This window comes from Erinaceus europaeus, chromosome 4 (assembly GCF_950295315.1).
Source record: "Erinaceus europaeus chromosome 4, mEriEur2.1, whole genome shotgun sequence".
NCBI lineage: Eukaryota > Metazoa > Chordata > Mammalia > Eulipotyphla > Erinaceidae > Erinaceus > Erinaceus europaeus.
Genome location: NC_080165.1, coordinates 10,856,235 through 10,876,629, shown reverse-complemented (window position 1 = coordinate 10,876,629; position 20,395 = coordinate 10,856,235). Strand labels below are relative to the sequence as shown.

Here is a 20,395-nt window from a genome sequence, read left to right as displayed (position 1 = left end):
GCACCTGCCAGAGATGGTGCGCTGGCTTGAACCTGCGGGAAGAAAGAAATCTTCCTTTAAGATCACTGCTGCTCTTGGTCAGACCGTAATTGCCTGCGAAAATAGAACTGTGGTTTCCCCCTTTCTTGTGGAGTTTATTTATTTTTTAGATTTTATTTTCTTTATTTACTTATTGGAAAGAGACAGCCAGAAATTGAGAGGAGGGGGGAGAGACAGAGAGGGAGAGAGACGCCTGCAGCCCTGCCTCACCCCTCGTGAAGCTTTCCCCCTGCAGGTGGGGACCAGGGGCTCAAACCCGGGACCTTGCACGTTGCAACATGTGCACTCAACATGTGCACTCAACATGTGCACCACCACCTGGCCCCCACACTGTGAAGTTTAAAGCAGGTGTAGACATGTTTGTTTTTATTATTATTACTATTTTCTTATTTATTTATTATTGGATAGAGACAGAAAATTGAGAGGGAAGGGTAGAGAGGAAGACAGAGACACCTGCAGCCTTGTTTCATCACTTGTGAAGCTTTCCCCCTGCAGGTGGGGGCCAGGATCTTGAACCTGGGTCCTTGTGCACTGTGTTGTGTGCTCTTAACCAGGTGCACCACCACCTGGCCCCTGGACCTGTGTTCTGTTGAGGACATGCTAAAGACCCTGTTCCCCTGGGCAAACTGTCTTCGCTTCCTCACTGGCTTTCCAGAGAAGGCAGGTGTATTGTCACATCAGTTAAGTCGTTGGGAGGATCCTGGGGCACTTAGGGTGGGGAGCTGGGCCACCCTCTCAGTGTGGGCTTTCGTCAGTGGGCATAACTGTTCCTTTCTGAGTGGAGACAGGAGACCCAGACCCTGTGGACGGTGATGCTGGGTAACAGACTGTCTTTAGGAACAGAGGCTTATGTGTTCAGGCTCTGCTGGAAGAAAACACTCACAGTCCAGAAATGTAACCTGCCCCGTGGTGCAGCGAGACTGCAGAGGCACTGAATTTAGCACGCTCCTCTCAGATGTGCAGGCCAGGCCCGCCCTTGGCACGCCCGCTGGGCTTGTGCTCTGAACAGGTGGCCTCGTTAAAGGTCAGGGTGGGGAGGGCTGAGAGGGGAGCCCCACTGCTTCACTCCTAGGGCCCTGTGATCTCTGATGGTGGTAATAAATCGGAGGACATCCTGTAACCTGTGCTGGGACTTGCGGGGAAGGGGGTGTGTGGAAGGGGATAGGGCTGAGATAGTTCATTTGGGAGGGTGCCTGCCCAGCTTCCAGTCTCCAGTATGCTACAGCACTGGGGCAAGCTTGGAGCTTTTCTCTCCTCTCTGTCTAGCTAAAAATAAATAAATAAATAAAAATTCTCCCAAAGTGGTGAAATTGCATATGCACAAAGTCCCACCCTGAAGGGGGAGGGAGAGAGAAACCACAGTGGAAGGATGCCCAGAGGCTCTCAACTCATCCCTCCTTCATCACTAAGTGTCTGTTCTGGAAGGAAGACAGATACCGGCCCGTTCACTTATGCATACTCTTCTCCTAGACTATATGAAATTTTCGTTTCCCTTGGTATATTTTGAAGGAGGAGGAAGAGGAGGGTAATTCCACCTGTTAGGATGCAGGCCTCACCATGGACCAGGTCCCAGCACGCGGGGGAGTGCCACACAGCACCAGGGACAGTTAAGTGCTGTGATCTCTCTCCGTGTCTCTCGCAAATCAAAACAATAGGGAGGAATGGAAGAAATCATCCTAGGAACAGTTAAATCCAGCACATGCAAAAAGGCCCTGGTGCAGGAAAAAGAGAGAGAGAGAGAGAAGGAAAGAAAAAAGGAGAAGAAGAAGAGCAGCAGGAGGTGAAGGAGAGGAGGAGGAGAAAATTATTAGACAGAATATTTGAGCTATTTGCAAGCAGGAAGGAAAGAAATCTGAAGGAAGTAGCCCTGTGGCCTCTTGGGAATTTAACATGCTCAGGCCCACGTGGCAGGTGGCCCTGTCCTTTGCCTTCACAGCTGTGGATAGACTGAGGAGGGGTGTGTGGTGAGGTTTAGTGGCAAAGACACAGCCTCCATGATCCTGGGAACCTCACTGGTCTGTCCTGCTACCAAGGGCACAGTCAGTGAGTATCTGACATTTCCTGACAGACCTGGCCATGGAGGCACCTTCCATGGGTTTCAGGGACACTTCGTACTGTAATAGTCACATTTGCTGTCATTGCAAAAAGCTTTTTTCTCTTGCTAGGACAGAGAAAGTTACGGGGCTGGGCGGAGGCGCACCCGGTTAAGCGCACATAGTACTTAGCTCAAGGACCTGCACAAGAATCCAGTTCGAGCCCCAACTCCCTGCTTACAGGGGGGTTGCTTCACAAGTGGTGAAGCAGGTCTGCAGGTGTCTCCCTCTCTGTCTTCCCCTCCTCTCTCAGTTTCTCTCTGTCCTGTCCAATAAGATGGGGGGGTCCACTAGGAGCAGTGGATTTGCAGTGCCAGCACTGAGCCCCAGCAGTAAACCTAGAGGCAGAGAGAGAGAGAGAGGGAGAACTAAAGAAAGAAGAAATTGAGCAGGATGGGAGGAGAGGGAGAGATGCCACAGCATTGCTTCATCGTTTACGATGCTCCCCGCTTCAGGTAGGGACCAGGAACTTGAACCTGGTAGCTCCTTGCACATAACTAAACATTTTATTTGTTTATTTATTTTTGCCACCAGGATTAGCACTGGAGCTCGGTGCCTGCACTGTGAGTCCACTGCTCCCAAGGGCCCTTTCTTCTCTGTGTCTCTTTCTTTTTCTTTAGTTTTATTTGATAAGTCAGAAATTGAGGGGGGATAGATAGACACCTGCAGACCTGCTCCACCACTCAATGCAGCATCGCCACTGCAGGTGGGGCCTGGGAGGCTTGAGCCTGTGTCCTTGCACGTGGTAATGTGTATGCTTAGCGGGGGGTGTCCCCACCGGGTCCCCACAGAATTTCCTCAAGATGAAGACCATGAGAAAATAACAAAGCTGCAAGTTAACCTAAAAGTGTAAGTGTGTGTGTCTGTGTGTGTGTGTGTGTGTGTGTGTGTGTGTGTTGTGTTGGTGTTTTTTTACCACTAGGGTTATTACTGGGACTCAATGCATTCCCAGCAACCATCCCCCTTTTATTTTTTTTTCTTTTGAAAGAGGGGAAGAAGAGACAGAGAAGAGAGATGTCTGCAGTACTGTTCCACCACTTGTGAAACAAACCGCCCCCTCCCCCGCACTCCAGGTGGGGGCCAGGGGCTTGAACCCTGGTCCTTGAACATGGTCACATGTGCCAGCTCCCAGGTGAGCTGCCAGCCGGCCCCTGACCGGCAGTCTTTTAAGTGGCTTATTTGGTGTTTGCTTGGCCGGCATTCTCAAACACTTCCTTTCTCTGTGTACTTTTTCTTTCTTTATACCCTTAATAACCAGCACACCCTGCTTGAACTGCAGCGCGGCTTACTCGGTTAATATTTTGAAAAGGTACTTAAAAGTCATGCCCTGTCGCTAGGGCTCTTTTTTTTTTTTTTTGGTCCTGTGTCTGTCCATCCCTGAAGGACCAGTTCATCTCTTGCAAAAAGCGAAAGCTCAGGATGTTTCAGCCCAGCCTTTTCCCTTCCACCACTGTCTCTCACACGTACGGTCGGCTGCCTGGGTCCTATGTTTGCCTGTGTCTGCAACGTGAGTCCCCTTCATGTTGGGCAGAGGTTGCGTTTTGTCTCTTGGCTGGGTTCTCTGGAGATAAATCAGACACCGAATAGATGGACTCCCAGCGTGTGCAGGTGGCCGTGAGCTTTGGGCAGACCCTGTGGAAACACTCGGGAAGCTCAGCTCCAGATTCACCTGGGCCTAGAAAGTGGTGGCGTCACCTCTTGGAGCACCCGTGCCTGCCCGCACTTGAACGACCTGGCGGTTGTGAGATGTGGAAATGAGGTCAGGGCAAGGAAAGGAACCGTCCGTGGGCTGGGGGTGGGGCCAGGGCCCGGAGCCTGGCTTTGGCACCCCGTGACACCCGGCTGCTGTTGGCCAACGTCTGAGAACGATGAACAGACCTCGAGTGTGACCTGGTTCATTTATAACATGAAGGTGGGGGGCGGGGGGCTCTGCTCTGCGGTAGGCGCTCAGGCTCTCCTTCCCAGCACCCCTTCTTTCTCCCTGTACTTTTCTACCTTTGTTGAGATACTCAACCCGTCCAACCTGTTTGGGCTGAACAAGCCAGTGCTAGCAAACATCCAAATGTGTCTGCTTGATGTCAGCTCCTGAATTGTTCAGGAAAACGAGCTTTCTCCCTCTCTCTCTCTCTCTCTCTCTTTCTGTCCCTCTCCCCAGTCACACAGAGCCCTCAGCTGTTTGTCAGTGAGGCTGAACCCAGCTCCCCACTACCCCGTGGGTATATTTCTTAAGGACCCTCCTGTCCTCGGAAGCTTCCTGGGCTCAGCTCAGCAGGGATCTCTCTGGCCTTCAAGTGATGGATGCCTTTCCTTGAACCAGAGATTCAGTTGCTCAGTGGGTCTGTGCTTACGTAAGCGGCTCGCTCACAGGGCTGCTGCTGTTCTGCAGGGTCTATGCAGGGGTGGCTTCCAGGGGCGACTGCAGTCTGGACACCTCAGGCCCCCATATCTGATCTGGTTGGATAAAACTGGAGTACCCTCCATTAGTAGAGCACATGGTCCCACTACACACACACACACACACACACGTTGCTGATTTGTGTCCCCTCTCAGAAGACCCCTAGGTGCACAGACTGACTCTGTGCAGGGGGTGGAAGCTGGGCCTGCCTCGGTTCCAGACCAAGCAGGGATTCTGGCCAGTTTTCACACTGAAGCTCATCTCTGGATGTGTCTGTGTATCCATTTCTTTCTAATTATGTATTTTTTAATTCATTTATTAGGTAGCGACAGCCAGAAATCAAGAAGGAAGGGTGATAGAGACGCCTGCGGCCCTGCTTCACCACTCACAAAGCTGTCCCCTGCAAGTGGGGACCTGGGGCTCGAACCCAGCTCCTTGCACATAGTAACATGTGCACTCCACCAGGTGCACCACCACCCAGCCCCCCCCCCCAATTATTGGTGGCCCGAATTGGCACCCAGCTTCTTCTTGTGTTAATCATGTGCTGCCCCCCAGATTGGGGAGGTATCGGCTATGTCATGTTCACAGTCAGGCTTCTGTCTGCACGTGGCAGGTGTCCACAATGCCCACCTGGGCAGTTCTTGTTTCTCTTGAGAAAGGCTGGGCATGGGGGACTGTTGTTAAAATTTGTAGGCTCTTGCCAGCCGGGTTGGCTTCGCAGTGGTGAACAGAGACGCGGAGACAACGGCTGGGCAGGGAAGCTGTATTTCTTTATTCAGGAACATGATTCACAAACTAAGACAAACTAATCACCAAACAGAACTCTGCTGTCTCTTTGCGGCGGCACAAACACTCTCTCTTACTCTTGAACTCAGGAACTCTCCAACTCTGGAACTCTGGAACTCTCGTACTGGGGAACCCTCTGAAAACTCTGGCACACAGGAACTCTCTCTTACTCTGTAACCCTGAAACTCTCGAACTCAGGAACTCTGGCACTCTCGAACTCAGGAACCCTCTCCTGGGGTTCCTTGGGGCGGGGCCAAGCAGGCCCGTGAAATTAATAGGACTGATCCAATTCTCTTGGCGGGGGAGGGCTAAAACAAACCAATGTAAAGCATACGACAGGGGACAGCGGATTAAGCACACATGGCGCAAAGCGCAAGGACCGACATAAGAATCCTGGTTCTGGGGGTCGGGCGGTGGCACAATGGGTTAAGCACATGTGGCGCAAAGCGCAGGGACCGGCGTAAAGATCCCGGTTCGAGCCCCTGGCTCCCCTCCTGCAGGGGAGTCGCTTCACAGGCGGTGAAGCAGATCTGCAGGTGTCTATCCTTCTCTCCCCCTGTCTGTCTTCCCCTCCTCTCTCCATTTCTCTCTGTCCTATCCAACAACGAACAACATCAACAGTGGCAATAATAATAACCACAATGAGGCTACAACAACAAGGGCATTGACAAAAGGGGGGAAAATGGCCTCCAGGAGCGGTGGATTCATGGAGCAGGCTCTGAGCCCAGCAATAACCCTGGAGGGAAAAAAAAAAAAAAGAATCCCAGTTCGGGGCTGCAGGTGTCTGTCTTTCTCTCCCCCTCTCTGTCTTCCCCTCCTCTCTCAATTTCTCTCTGTCCTATCCACCAATAACAACAATAAACAAGGGCAACAAAAAGGTGGAAAAATGGCCTCCAGGAGTTGTGGATTTGTAGTGCAGGCAACAAGCCCCAGCAAATAACCTTAGAGGCAAAAAAAAAAAAAAAAAAAAGAAAGAAAGGCTGGGCGTGACAGTGATGTGACCTTGCCAGGCATATGGAACATCCCCTCTTCCTGCTGGAGAACAGCGAGTTCTGCATGTGGGGAAGCGATGGCCATCCCCCACGAGCCCCCATGACCTGGCTATGCCTCCTGCCTCACGGGAGGCGAAGGCCTGGGGACCGCTTTCTGTGAGAGGGTGGAGGAGAAAGTGTGTCCTAGGCTGTGAGTCTTGACCCCCAGACACGTATCACCCTGAGGATGAGGACGAGGACGGACGGACGGGGCGCGTGTAGGTGGGGAGCTGGGCTGTGAGTCAGATGAAGAGTGCAGAGAGCTTAGCTGGGGAAGGACAAGTCTCCACTATCCAGTGGCTGCTTGCCTGGCCATCTGAGTCACCGAGGGCGGGAAGAGGCCCCTTTCTGCTCAGTGTGTGTCCCGTCCCCCAGATCCACACAGGGCCGGTCGGCCTGTCCCTGCTCTGCAAGCAGAGAATCCCTCATGCGGTCTCAGAGGCCTTTTGTCTCTGTTTTCACATTTTCATTTCTCAAAGGTTTATTTCACATAAATAAGAAAGAAAGCGTCATGCCTACAGGTCCCATGTTCTTTTTAAAAAAAAAAAAACATTTTTTCGGGAGTCGGGTGGTAGCGCAGTGGGTTAAGCGCACGTGACACAAAGTACAAGGACTGGTGTAAGGATCCCGGTTCGAGCCCCCGGCTCCCCACCTGCAGGCGAGTCGCTTCACAGGCAGTGAAGCAGGTCTGCAGGTGTCTGTCTTTCTCTCCCCCTCTCTGTCTTCCCCTCCTCTCTCCATTTCTCTCTGTCCTATCCAACAACAGCAACATCGATAACTACAACAACAATAAAAGAGCAACAAAAGGGAAAATAAAAAAATATTAAAAAAAATTTTTTTTTATTTTATTTATTTTGATAGGACAGAGAGAAACTGAATGTGCGAAGGGAATATATATAGAGAGAGACACCTCTGACACTGCTTCACCACTCATGAAGCTTTCCCGCTGCAGGCAGGGACCAGGGTCCTGAACCTGGGTCCTTGCGCACTATAATATGTGCACTCAACCAGCCGAGCCACTGCCTGCTTTTTTTTTTTTTTTAATTTATTTATTTTCCCTTTTGTTGCCCTTGTTGCTTTATTGTAGTTATTATTGTTGTTATTGATGTCGTCATCGTTGGATAGGACAGAGAGAAATGGAGAGAGGGGGATAGAAAGATAAAACACCTGTAGACCTGCTTCACGGTCTGTGAAGCGACTCCCCTGCAGGTGGGGAGCCGGGGGCTTGAACTAGAATCCTTACACCGGTCCACCAGGGCACTGCTAAGCTCTGGCTTCCTGGTAGTACTGGAAGTTGAGCCTGGGACCTTAGGGCCTCGGCCATGAGAACCACTATGCTGGGGCCGGGCAGTAGTGCAGGGGTTAAGCAGACATGGCGCGAAGTTCAAGGACCGGCTAAGGACTGGTAAGGATCCTGGTTTCAGCCCCTGCTCCCCACCTGCAGGGGGGTCGCTTCACAAGTAGTGAAGCAGGTCTGCTGGTGTCTGTCTTCTCTCCCCCTCTCTGTCTTCCCCTCCTCTCTCCATTTCTCTCTGTCCTTTCTGATAGCAGCAATAACAACAACAAAGGCAACAAAAATGGGAAAAATGGCCTCCAGGAGCAGTGGATTCATAGTGCAGGCTCTGAGTTCCAGCAGTAACCCTGGAGGCAAAATAAAGAAAACCATTATGCTCTTTTCCCCCAGCCTAATATTTATTTTATTTTACTTTATTTTATTTTATTGAGAGAGACAGAGGCCAGGGCACTGGTCAGTTCTTGGCTTATGGTGGTGCTGAGGAATTGAATCTGGGACCCTATAGCAGGACCATGTGTCTTGGTGATCAGCAGTCTGGCAGCCCGCCCAGAGAGCATCCTGTACCCAGCCTTGAAGACAGTCCCAGTCCCACAGACAGCCCCTCCCCAGATAGCTCCAGGGGCCTCTGGGCTGGCCCACACACCAGGTGACCTCCAAGTTAGGCCTCTCCCGGTCAATGGGGCCGTTCACACCCAGCGCAGCTTCCTCCACACCCTGGCACAGCTGGTGTGGCCTGCCTCCCATCAGCATGGCCGCGCCTGAACCAACACCCTGGTTGCTAGAAGATGCCTGCAGGCCCAGGGTTAGGGAACCTGGGGCACTGGAGGAGTCTTGCCTGCCTCATCCAGCCCCTCTCGCTGCCGCCCCAGCCCACACCGCCCCTTCCTCCATCAGCTCCGGACTCAACCCTCTCTAACCTCGGTGAGGGAACACACACAGATCTTTCTAGAAATTGGCTTGTCTGTGCTCTCCCTTACAGCCCATCCTCCCCACCATGTGCTCACGTCAGTGTAAGTTGTAGGCTGTGATGCTTCTTCATACAAGACCTCTGCGGCCTCACCAGGCCCTGTGGGAACACAGGGCTGGCATCAGGGGCATGGGTTGTGTCTACACAGGCCGTCAAAGCCTGTTTGAACCTGCTGCTTAAGCCCGGCAGGGCTCAGTGCCTGCCTGACGTTTGTACAAGGTGTCCTGTGCGCTGACCCTCCTTAATGATGGGGCTCAGAGCAGCATCTCATTCAGTTCCCAGACTGAGAGTGCCTACGAGGAAGTTAAGACAGAAAAAGTCAGCCCCGGAAGTGCCGTGTCCCTCCTGATCTGTGACCTTGGCAATCAGGTCAGAAGCTTAGAGAAGGCAAAAGGTGGATTCTGTAAGGTGCCTGCTGCAGGGTGACTTTCTTTTTAATTTTATTAGTGACAGTATTGATTTACAGAATTATGTGATGACAGGGATGTGAGTCTCCCCCCGCCAGACTTTTACATCTCCATTCCCTCCGCTGGAAACTACAGTAGTTCTCCCAAGTTTACAGATAAGGGTTAACTATTATTTCTTTTATATATATGTAATTTTTTATCTTTATTTGATAGAAACAGCCAGAAAACGGGGGGGGAGGGGAAGATAGAGAGAGGAGACAGAGAGACACCTGCAGCACTACTTCACCACTTGTGAAGATTTCCCCCTGCAGGTAGGGACCAGGGGCTCGAACCCGGGTCCTTGCACACTATGACATGTGCGCTTAACCAGGTGCACCACCACACAGCCCAACTATTATTTCTTGAACTGTATTTGTCCACACACACACACACACACACACACACACACACACTCACACACACACACCCACACACACACACACACTCACACACACACACACTCACACACCCACACACACACACTCACACACACTCACACACACACACACACACACTCACACACACACACACACCCACACACACACACCCACACATACACACACACACACACACTCACACCCACACACACCCACACACACACCCACACACCCACACACACACACACACTCACACACACACACACACACACACACACACTCACACACACACACACACACACACACACACACCCCGCATGGTCCTGCACTCTCTTCCACTCCTAGTCACACCCACACCTATTATTACTACTGCCTCTCCCTCTTTTCCTCTTCTCTCCCTGGGTCCTCCTGGGGTTTGAGTTCAGAGCTCTCTAGGCATCTTCCCCCTATCATTTCTCCCCTGTCTGGGGATGTGGACCAAAATTCTTTTCTTTTTTTAACTTTCACTTATAAAATGGAAATACTGACAAGGCCATAGGATAAGAGGGTTACAGTTCCCACCACCGGAACTCCGTATCCCATCCCCTCCCCTGACAGCTTTCCTATTCTTCATCCCTCTGGGAGGATGGACCCAGGGTCATTGTGGGATGCAGAGGGTGGAAGGTCTGGCTTCTGTAATTGCTTCCCCACTGAACATTGGGTGTTGGCAGGTGGATCCATCCTCCCAGCCTGTCTCTCTCTTTCCCTAGTGGGACAGGGCTCTGGGGAAGCAGGGCTCCAGGACACATTGGTGGAGTCATCTGCCCAGGGAAGTTGGGTAGTAGGCACAGTATGTTATCCAGTCTCCTTTTGGAGAATGGAACAGTTCCTACCATTGTTGATCCACATTGAGGGCAAGGTCCTATAAGGGCCCACAAAGGGGTCCACTATGTTGTTCCTGATGGAGATGACCAGTGACAGTGGAGAGAGGGATCTGTTAGAGGTCTAGGCCCATCATGTCTGTGTGGGAATCCCAGGACTCCCTGACTAGGGCCCCAGGTGGTGGGGTGGCCTGGTAGTGACTAGAGAGTCATCATTAAAGTGTGCCACTCTCTTGTCCTTATTCAGCTTTTGTAGTCCTTACTGTGTCTGACAAGGTGAGCTTTGAGTGATTGGGGGACGTGTAATAGGAGGTAAGTGAGGAGGGTATCTACGTCTAAGTAGAAACTATTTTCATTAGGTACTTTATGGTGTCTTTTCAGGTCTTTCTGCTTGCTTGCTGCATTTATTGACTCACTGTAAACTGTTGTGCATTTTGCTTTCAGGTCTCTATTTTCCCCCAACTTACGGATACATGTACATATGCCCTGTCTCATGGGCCCTGCTCTGTATCTAAGTTGAGGTTTGTTAAGAAGTGCACCACCTGGCATGGAGTTAAGGAGTCCTATGAGCTAAGAAAGGTCTCAGCAGAGTAATGAGGCTGAAGGGATGACATTCCACACTTGACATCTCTGACAGTCTGAAGTGAAGCATGCCGAGGCGGTACTGGTTGCATTTAGTGGGTTGGGATCAGCAGATGTGGTATCAGTTGGTATGACTTGAGAGAAGCATGCAGGAAAGTGGGCCCCACCCTAGAGGTTCCAGGACTCAGATGTATGGGCTTTATAGAGGAAGGGGAAAGTTCTGCTGTCTTACGGTTATTGTTGTTGTTGTTTTTAAATATTTATTTATTTATTTATTTCCTTTGGTTGCCCTTGTTGTAGTTATTGATGTCATCATTGTTGGATAAGACAGAGAGAAATGGCGAGAGGAGGGGAAGACAGAGAGGGGGAGAGAAAGACAGACACCTGCAGACCTGCTTCACCGCCTATGAAGCGACTCCCCTGCAGGTGGGGAGCCAAGGGCTCAAGCCAGGATCCTTATGCCGGTCCTTGCATTTTGTACCATGTGCGCTTAACCAGCTGCGCTACCACCTGACTCCCAAGATTTGTTTGTTTGTTTGTTTCCGCCTTCAGGTTATTGCTGAGGCTCAGTGCCTGCACCATGAATCCACTGCTCCTGGAGGCCATCTTTTCCCTCTTTTGTTGCCCTTGTTGTTGTAGCCTTGTTGTGGCTATTATTGTTATTGTTGATGTCATTTGTTGTTGGATAGGACAGAGAGAAATGGAGAGAGGAGGGGAAGACAGAGAGAGGAGAGAAAGACAGATACCTGCAAGGACAGGCGTAAGGATCCTGGTTCAAGCCCCCGGCTCTCCATCTGCAGGGGGGGTCACTTCACAGGTGGTGAAGCAGGTCTGCAGGTGTCTGTCTTTCTCTCCCCTTCTCTGTCTTCCCCTCCTCTCTCCATTTCTCTCCGTCCTATCCAACAGCAACTACTTCAATAACAACAACAATAATAACTACAACAATAAAGCAACAAGGGCAACAGAAGGGAATAAATGTTTAAAAAAAGAAAAGAAAAATATCTGCATCATTGTTTTTGTTTACTACATCAAAGTCCCTATAGGTGTTATGAAAGGGGTAAAAGCTTCTCTACACTCCTGAGAGTTCTGATAACATTCTTTCCTGAAACCACAGTGTGGCACAAGTCTGACTAAAGTGTACACTTGCATGGGAAGATTCTAGAATTTCATGCAAAAAAAGCAGAAGCAGTGTTTTTTAAGCTTGAAACAAGCTCACAACTATTCATGTTAGATTACACTTTTCAAACATTTTATTTATTTATTGAGCAGTGCTCTGATAAAAAAATAAAGATGTAAATAGAGATAATAAAACTAAAACCTTTAGTATCTCAGTCCTGTACTCTACCTCTTGAGTCACTTTCCAAGCCACATAATCTCTGATTTATAAATATCCTGTCCGTGACTATAGCCTCATGTCTGTCTGCACTGTGATCTGTTAAGTGTAGAGAGTCTGTTCACTTTTAGCATCAGCTTGGATGGGTAGGGGAGCTAGCGTAATGGTTATACAAAAAGACTTTCGTGTCTGAGTTGACAAATCCCCAGATTCAGTCTTCCACACCACTGTAAGCCAGGCTGAGCAGTGCTCTGGCCAAATAATAAGGATAATAATGATAGTAATGTTGAGTGGTCAGGGAGCTACCTCAGCAGTAGAGCGTGGCTTTTGCGTGAATGAGGACCTGGATTCAGTCCCCACTACCACATGAAAACAAAACCAAAAACGAATAGGACATCATAGATGGCGGAGTATGCTCCGGTCTCTGAATAAACTAAATTTATTTTGAACAATTTATTAAAAAGGGGTCTGATGGGGCCGGGCAGTCATGAAGCGGGTTAAGCACACATGGCGCAAAGTGCAAGGACCTGAGTAGAGATCCTGGTTCGAATACCCAGTTCCCCACCTGCAGAGGCGTCACTTCACAAGCGGTGAAGCAGGTCTGCAGGGATCTGTGTTTCTTTCCCCCTCTCTGTTTTCCCCTTCTCTCTCGATTTCTCTCTGTTCTATCCAACAGTGTCAGCAATAACAACAACAACAATAATAATAACGATAAACAACAAGGGCAAACAAAAGGGGAAAAAATGGCCTCCAGGAGCAGTGGATTCGTAGTGCAGGCACCAAGCCCCAGCGATAACCACGGAGGCAAAAAAAAAAAAAAATTAGCAGGGGGGGGTGGGGAAGATGTGGTACAAATTTATATCCCTTGGCATCCCCCCACAGCACCTTAAACCAGAGCTGGTAAGAAAGAAAGAAAGAAAGAAAGAAAGAAAGAAAGAAAGAAAGAAAGAAAGAAAGAAAGAAAGGGAACTGAAAACAGTACACCCCATTGTTTCTGTAACTAAAATTTTAAAAAGAAAGAGATATAAGTGTCCATGCCTAAATACAAAACATAGGAAGCTTAAGAGAGCAAAACAGTTCTGTTCCTTGCTGATCACCGTGTGTGTATGTGTGTGTGTGTGTGTGTGTGTCTTCTCTACAGACACATGAAGATTCATGAGAAAGACCCTACCAGCACCACGACGGCGGCCCCACCGTCCCCCCTGAAGCGCCGGCGGCTGTCCTCCAAGAGGAAGCTGAGCCACGACGGCGAGTCGGAGAAGGAGGACCCGACACCCACCAAGAAGGTGCGCTCAGTCCCCAGCTTGGCCCTGCCGCCACGGGCTCCTGACAGAAACCATCTTTATTTTCCTGCTGTGGGGCACTTGGCAGACATCCAGGCTAAGATCTTCTCACCTGTGTTTCCCACGCTGTTTTCTGAAATCTTTGCAGAAGAAACTTTGTACTTTTTTCTTTTTTTCTTTAATACTTCATTTATTTATTAAATGAGAGGGATAGGAGAGAGAGAAAGAACCAGACATCACTCTGGTACATGTGCTGCCAGGGGATCGAACTCAGGACCTCGTGCTTGAGAGACCAATGTTTGATCTACTGCGCTACCTCCTGGACCACTGTACTTGTAGTTTATTTGTTTGTTTGTTTTCCCAACCCCTCCCTGGGCCCACCTCAGAGGGAAAGTGTTTGCACTGCTCCCTGCTTTCTTGCTTTTTCTGGTACAACGGAAGCTTTCCAAGAGCTGGAGGGTCTTGTCTTCATGCTTTGATTGCTTGTTGGCTATTAGATGCTCTGTAGGTGTTTGCACGATGAGTGGGTGAGGGAGGGATGGGCAAGTAAATGAGTAAGTGGATGGATGGATGGATGGATGGATGGATGGATGGAAGATAGAGCATTGGTGAATGAGTAAATTGGCAGGTGAATGAGTTTATAGGTGGATGGTGGTTGGCTGATTAGATTGATTGGCAGGTGGGTGAGTGGGTAGGGGTGTGGGTGAAAGGACTGACTGGTGTGCCGGCAGGTGTTCCCAGTGGATGAAGGACCTGTCACTAGCATGCCTAGCACCTCAGAGGATGCCTCCAGCTCCTCCTCTCTGGGCTGAATGCGGGTGTCTCTTCGGAAGAGCCCATCCCCCTGACTTGGCTGGGTTGTTTTGTTTTATTTCCCACCAGAGTCAGTGACTGCATGCTGCGTCCTCCTCTCCTGAGTTCACTTTGTGTTTCTTTTTGGACAGGACAGAGAGGAGAATGAGTAGTGGGGGGGAGAGGGGTTGGGGGCAGTGGCCCAGCCCATTAAGTGCACATAGTACTGTGCACAAGCACCCTAGCTTGAGTCCCCACTCCCGGCCTGCAGCGGGGACACTTCACATTCCTCCCTCTCTCCCCACCCCCCTCTCAATTGCTCTCTATCCTATCGAATAAAAGGAAGGGAAAATGGCCACCGGGAATGGTGAATTCGCAGTGTCAGCAACTGCAGGGGAAAATATACAAATCAATACAAATTTTAAGAGAGAGAGGGAGACCTACAGCACTGCTCCACTACTCCTGAAACTCCGCCCTCCCCCCCCCCGCAGGTGGGGAGTGGGGGTTGGAACCTGGGTCCTTGCGCACAGAAATGTGTGTGGCTGGGTACAGCACCATGCAACCCCCCTGACCTTGCTTTCCCCTCCCCCCGCAGATGGTAGAAGATGGGTCGGGGGATTTGGAGAAGGCGAGTGACGAAGTATTTCACTGCCCCGTGTGTTTCAAGGAGTTTGTCTGCAAGTACGGCCTGGAGACACACATGGAGACCCACTCGGATAACCCGCTAAGGTAGGAGAGAGGGCACCCGCCCCTGTGCCCTGGGAAGCCCTTCTTCACTCTGGCTTCTGGGGAGACGACTGTCCTGTTTCTCTCCCTGCTGGGGGTGCTAAGGTGCTGGAACTTGGGTCTGATGTGAGCAAGGCTGTTAGGAAGCATTTGTCGGGAGGTAGACAGGGCTGGGGAATGTCAGAGGTCATCATGACCTTGGGGCTCACTCTGCTCCCTTTGCTCTGCTAAGGAGCTCCCGTGCCGGGGATGGGAGCAAGGGTGGCTTTGAGCAGCGGGACATTGTCTTCACAGAGCGTTACAGTCCGTGCAATCATTCATCGTCAGGAGGGCAGGGAGGTGTGTCAGGTGTCCTGAGCGCTCTTGACTGGCCCGGACCCATGGGACAGAGACCTGGTAGCTTTGGAGATGAGACCAGGTTCTCCCCCTGCAAGACTTTCAGCCCAGCCTGTTCCCTGCTGTGTTCCCACTAGGCAGCGAGGGGTGGGTACCTGCTGGTCTGGGGTCCATCTTTGGTCTTCTCTGGCTCCTTTATTTTTCATTTTACTTTATTTTATTTTATTGCCTTCAGGGTTATCGCTGGGGCTCAGTGCCTGCACTACGAATCCACTGCTCCTGGAGGCCATTTTTTTTCCATTGTTGTTGTAGTTGTTGATGTCGTCGTTGTTGGATTGGAGAGAGGAGGGGAAGACAGAGAGGGGGAGAGAAAGATAGACACATGCAGACCTGCTTCACCGCCTGTGAAGCGACTCCCCTGCAGGTGGGGGAGCCAGGGGCTCGAACCAGGATCCTTGTGCTTCATGCTATGTGTGCCTAACCCAGTGTGCTACCACCCAGCCCCCTGGTTCCTGTTTTCTGATGATCAGCCTTCCTGGCAGACAGGATGATGGGAATATGCATTTCTAGCAGAATCAGAGGGGAACGTCCTCTCCTTGCCTTATCTGAGACTTCCCACGAGCAGTGACCTGTGCTCTCAGTGAACAGATGGACTCAGAATTGCTCCTTTTTAGTTCATGAAAGTCAGGATGCAGCCCAGAGAGCAGTGCCCCCACATGCCCAGCCTGAGCTTCAGAGCAGAAGCCTGCTTTCAGGAGGGAAGACAGCATGGGAGTACAGATATGTGGGGCACTGTCTGAGCCGCCTGTGTGTGGACCTGATTTGGTTCCCAAGGACATGTGTGTGGTTGTGACTTTGGAGCTGACTAGGTCTCAGCAAGCTCGGAATGTCCGTGCTGGGGAAAAGCCTCATTGCACAGGAACTCAAGGCCATATTATTATCTGCAATCACATGGGTCTGATATTTCTCTGTTGCGGGCGGTGGGGGGGTTGTTTGAAGAGTTGATACTGCAGAGTAGTCCTGTGAAGTGTCTGAACACAACTCCTCCCTCTGGGGAAACTGAGCAAGGTCCCTGGTGGAGACCCCAGGGACAGGGCTGCCTCTGCTCGTGGGGGAGCCTGAAGACACTCTGGTCTGTTTGACTCTCTTGCTTCATCGGCTCTGCTGCCCTGAGATTACGGAGGTGGATTGGCGACAGCCTCACCCGGAAGTGAGCCAGAGACAGTTGGGGGCTGCTGACACAGTTCCTGAGCTGAGGGTCCGAACGCAGAGGAGGAGTGGTTCTGAGCGAGCCCACCGTGGCCCACTGGAACTCTGACGCCTGTTCCACCGTTACCTTTGAAGGTCTTGCTTCATTTTGTCATCAGACAATCAGATGCCAGCATAGGCACCACCCCATGTGCCCCTTCTTGTCCTTACAGGGAACATAATCAGCTTTTACAGGGGATTTCTGGCAGCCAGGCCTGCCCAGCTGTGTGGACAGTGGCAGAGGGACACTGAGTGTCCCTCCTTGAGTGCCAGCCTGAGCAGGGGTGCTGAGTCCCAAGGAACAGGATGGGTGGGCTGGTACTGGCAGAAGGCTGATAGGGGTGTAGCCATGCCTGGGCACAGAGCCGTTTGGGAGGCTTAAACTCCGCTTGACGGCAGGATTATCCAGCCGTGAAGCCAAATCCCAAGGGCTACGTGTTTCCTTTTCTGCTCTAACCACAGCCCGTGTGTGATCAGGGTCTGAGGCCTGGTGGGGACCTTCTTTGCCTGGTAGCTTTCCAGCTCCTAAGAGCCCAAGACCCACACCCACGGAGGCAGGCCATGGTCATAAGAGAGGGTGGGCTCATAAGCCTTGCAGGGGATGAGCCCTGGAGATCCTGTTTGGTTGGGTGGGGTGGTGCTTGGGTTCGCAAACCTAAAAGAAGCCGATTGGAAGGCAGAGTGAGCTCCCGCTACCTGTTCGCAAAATAACTGTTGTGGGAGGAGGCAGGAGGGGCGGGCAGGAGCCGTGTGGCCAGCAGCCCCTGAGCTGGAGGACGTAGGGAAATAACCAGTGAAGCCCAAGCTCAGCGTGACACCAGCTCCATCAGCAGCCCCCGACACCAGCAGAAGCCCAGTGGATGTTCCGGTTCAGACAGGACACGTCTGACTTAGAACTGCTGTTGGCTTTGCCTTCTCCACTGTGACGCCCCCACCTGAAGGCAGGCATGATGGCCACTAGGTTCTCATAGTAAGAAAGAAGCGCTGAGGTCAGAAGCCGGGTGGTAGGGAGTCAGGCGGTAGCGCAGCAGGTTAAGCACACGTGGCGCAAAGCGCAGGGACCGGCTCGAGGATCCTGGTTCGAGCCCCCGGCTCCCCACCTGCAGGTGAGTCGCTTCACAAGCGGTGAAGCAGGTCTGCAGGTGTCCGTCTTTCTCTCCCCCTCTCTGTCTTCCCCTCCTCTCTCCTTTTCTCTCTGTCCTACCCAACAACGACGACATCAACAACAATAATAGCTACAACAACAATGGAAACAACAAGGGCAACAAAAAGGAAATAAATAAATAAATATTTTTAAAAAACAAAAAGAAGCAGGTGGTGGTGCGCCTGGTTGAGAGCACATGTTCCCATGTGCAAGGACCCAGGTTCAAGCCACTGGGGTGCAGGGGGGAAATTCATGAGTGATGAAGCAGATCTGCAGATGTCTCTCTGTCTGTCTCCTCTGTTTCCCTCCTCTCTCAATTTTTCTGCATTCTATCAATGAAAATAGAAGTGGGGGGGATGGCAGCCAGGAGCCATGGATTTGTTGTGCCAACACTGAGCCCCAGAGATAACCCTAGTGGCAATAAAATAATAACAACAATAAGTAAAACGAAGGAGAGGCACTGAGGTCTTAAGCCCGGTGAATATTGAACCCTCCTCCCTAGCCCCCAGGTTCCAGATTTCCAATTTTCCAAATGTGAACATAAAACAAGAGAGGGACAAGAAACCCTGCCTTGCCCATGGTCATGGTCGGGGTGCTGCTAGAATGATCAGGGACAGATAACATAATGGTATGCAAAGAGATTCTTGTGACTGAGGCTCCAAAGTCACAGGTTTAATCCCCCACACCACCATAAACCAGTGCTGAACAGTGCTCTGGCAAAAAAAAAAAAAAAGGAGAAGAAGAACGAGAAGGAGAAGGGGAGAAGAAGAAAAAGGAATGATTATCAGTTCGTTGCTCAGAGAGAGAAACAGACATGCAGCCCCATTGAATGAGGAAATCAGAGGTGGAAGTGACCCCCAGGGGACTCAGCAGCAGAGGGGTGCAGGACAGCCTTGTGTGAATGTGTCTCCGTGCTGGATGTCGCCCTGGGTTCTAAGAATAGAACAACACTGCGGTCTTGGCCGGGAGCAGGCCAGATTGACACCAGCTCTGCCGGCAGGAGTGGAGCTACATGGTAGCTTTCATTGTCCTAGTGGCCAGGTTGCAAAGTCAAAAGAAGCAGGCGACATTCATCTGGGGATGGTACCCGTATATCCAGAATGGAATGTCAGCGGGCAGGAACGTGAACGTTGTCGGCGATGTGCTTCTGCTCTTGTTGTCACTCCACGTCTTCCTCTGCCGTGTGCCTGGTACAGTCTAGGCCCCTTTCAGCTGGGACAGTCGCATGGCTGGTGCCCAGAGGCCGCTCCCCGACACACACACTTGGTGGACGGAGGACAAGCCACCCCCTTGGGGCCACCAGCAGCTGTGTAGGAAGGAACATGTGTAGCTTCTGGAAGAATTCTCTCAAGCTCGACGGCCAGGGTGGTGACAGCTGGGCATGTGTGTGCAGTGGTCAGAGGCTCATCGAGGCATGATGGCTGCAGACAAGGAGAATGTGCTCAGTCTGTATCGTCTTAAGTGGCTTCTAGACAGAAGGAAGTCTGGTCATCAATATATATATATATTTTTATTTCTTTATTGGGGGATTAATGGTTTACAGTCAACAGTAAAATACAGTAGTTCATACTTGTGTAACATTTCCCAGTTTTCCACATAAAAATTCAGCCCTGGGGAGTCAGGCGGTAGCGCAGCGGGCTAAACAGGTGGCGCAAAGCCCAAGGACCAATTTAAGGATCCCGGTTCAAGCCCCCGGCTCTCTGCCTGCAGGGGAGTCGCTTCCCAGGCGGTGAAGCAGGTCTGCAGGTGTCTGTCTTTCTCTCCCCCTCTCTGTCTTCCCTTCCTCTCTCCATTTCTCTCTGTCCTGTCCAACAACGACGACATCAATAACAACAACTACTACAAGGGCAACAAAAGGGAATAAATAAATAAATATAATTTAAAAAAAAATTCAGCCCCCAGGTCCTCCTCTGCCATCATGTTCTAGGACCTGAGCCCTCCTCACACTCCAGAGTCTTTTACTTTGGTGCAATACTATCAGTTTTTTTTAAACGCCTCAGAAAGATATATATATATATATATATAATTTGCTTACTATTAATTGGATAGAGACAGAGAGAATGGGAGACAGAGAGGGAGAGAGAAAGAGAGATGCTTATAATACTGCTTCAGTACTTGTAAACCTTTCTCCCTGCCAATGGGCACTGGGGCTTGAACCCTGGTCTTTGTGCCTTGTGACATGTGTACTCTGTCAGATGCACCACCACCTGGCCCCCATCAATAATTTTTAAATGATGTCCATTAAAATGCACTGATCAATTGTCTAGAACACAGCATGGTGGGTATGCAGAAACCTTTTAAGCCTGAGTCTCTTGAGGTCCCAGGTTCAATCCCTAGCACCACCATGAGCCAGAGCTGAGCCAGGGCTCTTTTCAAAGATAATAATTAGCAGCCTGGAGGCAGTGTGGTGGGTGGGGTTAGGGTCGCAAGCATCAAGTCCTGAGTTTGATCCCCTTCACCACATGTGCCAGAGTGATGCTTTGGTTCCTTGTCTGCCCTCCTCTCCCTCTTTTTCCTTCTCCTCCTCCTCTTCCTCTTCCTTCTTTATGTCTCTCAAAAGCAAATAAACCTTTTCCCAGAAAGATACTTTAAAAAATAATAAGCATCTAGCAAGTGGTGGAATGTTTGTTATACTTGATCAGACTGGAGGAGAAAGCAGTGAT

General features: G+C 50.7%; 1 protein-coding gene across 9 annotated transcripts in view; it reads left to right on the top strand.

The window, feature by feature from the left end:
• Positions 1-20,395, top strand: part of RREB1 (ras responsive element binding protein 1) — a 146,012-nt gene that overhangs the window by 91,719 nt on the left and 33,898 nt on the right. For all 9 annotated transcript variants that reach the window (XM_007523295.3, XM_060188738.1, XM_060188739.1 and 6 more), the window contains 2 exons: positions 13,345-13,489; positions 14,874-15,007. In XM_007523295.3, the coding sequence (XP_007523357.2) occupies positions 13,345-13,489; positions 14,874-15,007 (279 nt within the window). The remainder of the gene's footprint in view (positions 1-13,344; positions 13,490-14,873; positions 15,008-20,395) is intronic.